The sequence below is a fragment of the Melozone crissalis genome, unplaced genomic scaffold (genome assembly GCF_028551555.1).
Source record: "Melozone crissalis strain CALT ecotype California unplaced genomic scaffold, PUWL_Pcris_2 ptg000023l_1, whole genome shotgun sequence".
In the NCBI taxonomy this organism is placed as follows: Eukaryota; Metazoa; Chordata; class Aves; order Passeriformes; family Passerellidae; genus Melozone; species Melozone crissalis.
In genome coordinates, this window is record NW_026535801.1 from 21,459,657 (window position 1) to 21,463,294 (window position 3,638).

Genomic DNA, 3,638 nt, shown 5'->3' on the forward strand with positions numbered 1-3,638 from the left:
AATTGAGGGAAACTTGCACGCCACTTCTAACAGATGAGGAGGTAAAGAGCTAGTTAATATTTATTTCAGTACTCTAATTTGTATTTCCATTGTAGCAAGATAGTTTTGTCCATTTTCCTTGTGATACTGGAAGCTAAGAGAATTTACAAAAGTATCCATAAAAATGTAACTTCAACTTTGGTTTTGATTTATAATTAACTAGTGGTCTGACCTCATTCACCTCACCATAGGAGTAATTAATCAAGGTCAGCTTTAACAGTCTTCCATATTCAGACAAAAGCCCTAAGTATTTAAGCTTGAATAAGTCTATTTAAAGTCCTTTTTTAAGAAATCTAGACTAACAAAATGACCTTTTTTCTTTGTTCAAACAGCAAACCCGCTGGATCAGAATCTACCCCAAAAACACGAATTTCAGATCTTCCTCCTGTTAACCCTGCACATATAGGAGGATACAGACTTGCTACAGCTACATTTGCTGGTATAGAAAATAAATTTGGTTTATATCTTCCAAAGTTTCGAGCTCCTGCCACCACCTCAGCTCAAGCACACGGTAGCAGCTGAGTCCTGAAAAGATGTTTCAAATGAACAAAGTGATGCAGTGGGAAGAATTCACAAGAGTACTGCTGTATTATTTTCCAGTCAGCTGCATGTGTTCTAGCTGAACTGAGCTTGCAAATCTAATTGCTCCTTTCAAATATTCATACATACCTGCATTTATTTATTTACACACAAGGAACTGATTGAAGCTGTGGTTCTCTGCCTTGTTTTAACCAGTGGCATGAAGCTGTAGCCTAGACTTTGCCTTGCACAGCTTGCATTTAATGTTACTGTACATATTGTACATCTTTGTACAGAGACATCAGGGCATCTATACACATACATTTATATAATGGGTATTGCAGTTTAAAATAGTTTGAAATGTACAGATGTTTTGAAGGTGTTTTGTTAACAATCGTGACAATAAAATGTTTAAAAATGCTTGCGTCACTTCGCTTCTTTGCATTTACAGGAAGTTGTCTGGTATGATTGTGTTTCCCTCCACAGAGGAAATGTGGAAATCAGATGCACCCATTTAATGAATGGACAGGACAGGACAGAGCTCTGCAGGAATGCCCTTCACTGCTAGTTACAGCAAAGGAATTGAAATGCAGTGTGCTGGCTTGTAAGCGCTAGAGAACACGGTAATTAGATGAGCACATGCAATGTTTTATTTTGCAGCACTACTTTGTGACAAGGAATTCTCTCCAAATGCATGGCAATACTAAATGTGTAATAGATACTACTTCTATGGTAGCATATTCAAAACACAATGAGAGATTTGCCAGTTACTGGCACACTCAAGAATTTTTACAGGGTTTATTACTGAGTGCCTTTTTTTTCCTGAATAGAAAACTTGTTACAAAAAATTGAAAGTATTCTCCTTATTTCTAGATTGTTTTACCATGAGATTAGGTCATTCTGTGGGGACAAAAAACCTACTTTTGTATTATTTTTATATGCAAAACTTGTTGTTTATATTTACAGGTAAGTGGAAATAAAAGGAGAAGAGAAAGGCTGAACTATTTCTGGCTTAGCGTCCACCAAAAGTTTCCCCGGTATAGTACTGAAATGGAAAAATGTCAGAGGGAATAGGGGAGTTGAGATTTCTGCTGTTGTGGAGGAAAATTAATCACACTGTCCTTGTGGCCAGAGATGAGATGGGTGGTTACCAGCCTTGCTTACTGAAGTTTTACATGTTTCTTACAGGGTTAAACATCCTGGAATAGAGCATATCCAAAGGCTATAAACTGATTTCAGGTTCTGGTTTTCTATTTAGGTGACAGCAGGCCCATCAGGGTTTAAGTCAGTTTATGAAGAAATGGCTTATAAAGAACTGAACACTACACAGAGCAGCCTTCCTCCAGCTCTAGCCTCTGAGGAAGCTAAAAATTATTTTGGTGCTGAATAATAGTGAGCCAGAAGTTACAGTACACTGACCTTAGAAGTCTGATCACCATTCTGCAATATGAATATAGATAACCCCATTAGAAGGCTTCCTGCTTTATTTGTTGTATTGCGTTTAAGGAATTTCTTGTTCCGTACTGTTTTCTGGATAGAGACACTTCTGGGAACTCTCTGCTGTAGCTATGAATTCTGTCTTGGGCTTTTCTAAATAGAGACAAAAATGGTGGGGACCCACTGCATTTAATCTTAGTCACAACTTGTTGGCTGCCTTGATCAAGGCCTTAGGAGACCTGACAATGCACAACAGCATTTGTATTTCTTGCAGCTCCAAAACTGGACAGTCTGACTCCCAGAATCTTCATTTACAGCATCTAGCATCACTTTTGGTCTTAACGTTGCAGGTATGGCTTTTGCATTTTTAATCTGTACTCAGCTATTCTGTGAGGGAGGACCACAAGCAGGAATAAAGATAGAGTTGTATTAAATTTAATAATTGAGAATTATTAGAAGGCTGAAACTACACAAAACTAATGCCATGTGATCTGCATGAATGCAAAAGGAAGCCTTACATACTGGACTTCTGAAAATAAAAGTGGGAGGGAAATGTATTATTCAATGAAAAGTAATCTCGAAAAACCCCACACAACCTACCAACCACAAGCCAAGCAACCCCTCCCTTCAAAACCATCAAACTAAGAGAACTTCTGCTGTTAACAATTCTTCTGCCCGAAGGTACAAACCATCTCATGCTGTGCCTGTTCTTACACAGTTCACATGCTTCTCAACTCAACAGAGCTGTTCTTGCAGGGTTGAGCAGAACACACAGGATAAATGTCTGCACACTGAGCAGCATGGCTGTGTTGGAAAGGGAGGGACACACACTCTTGAAATGCTAACACCAATGGAAGCCTGAACACATTTCACTTCCAGGCCCACCAAAAAAGAAAACATTCTGAAGAAAGAATTGCTGTTACTGCTGTGTCTCCACAGGCTGCTCATTATAACAGAACTAAGAGAAGGAGAAAGAGGAAAAAAAAAACCTCTCAAAACTAAACAGAAAAGTTAAACAACAAAGAAACAATGACAATACTCCTGGACATGAAACTGATTGAGGAATATAAACCTATTTCCTAATTTTAAGCATATAAAACCAGCTCTTCTGGCAAAACAATAAGCTTGTAACAGATTAAGAACTAATGTAGAGTCCTAAATTAAAGAATACAAAACTGATTTAGTGCCTAATTAGTAAAACTCACAGTATTTATTAAAAAAAACAAACAAACCAACCCAAAAGAAACAGCCCCCATGCAACCCATCGTAATAGAAAACTTCATAATGTGCTAAGAAAAAAAAGTAACCTTTAGAGAAATTACAACCATTCTGTTTCAAGCCATTAAGAAGTCTTGTTTCAATAAAAATGTTAATAATAATAAAAATCTTGAACTCAGTACAGAAAATTAGTAGCAAGTCTGTAGTTAACAGAATGAAAACCATCATACAATAGAAATTAAGTCACAAGTCTAGTTCCGAAAGAAAAATTTGATAACAGAAGCCTTTTTGCTATTGGCCAATTGCCATGGCAGTAAGGGGTGGCTGAGGGTAGAAAACAAGCCTGTGATGTGTGAGTATAACAGGATCAGCTCCCAGAAGCTCTGAACTACTGCAGGGACACACATTAGAGGTCAGGGCAGCTG

The 3,638-nt window shown here is 37.8% G+C and overlaps 1 protein-coding gene across 1 annotated transcript in view; it reads left to right on the plus strand.

The window, feature by feature from the left end:
- The window catches only part of SLC25A12 (solute carrier family 25 member 12), a 45,147-nt gene extending 44,169 nt beyond the window's left edge, over positions 1–978 (plus strand). The window contains exon 18 of the mRNA XM_054278035.1: positions 372–978. Within this exon, the coding sequence (XP_054134010.1) occupies positions 372–561 (190 nt within the window). The 3' untranslated portion in view covers positions 562–978. The remainder of the gene's footprint in view (positions 1–371) is intronic.
- Positions 979–3,638: the final 2,660 nt, after the last annotated feature.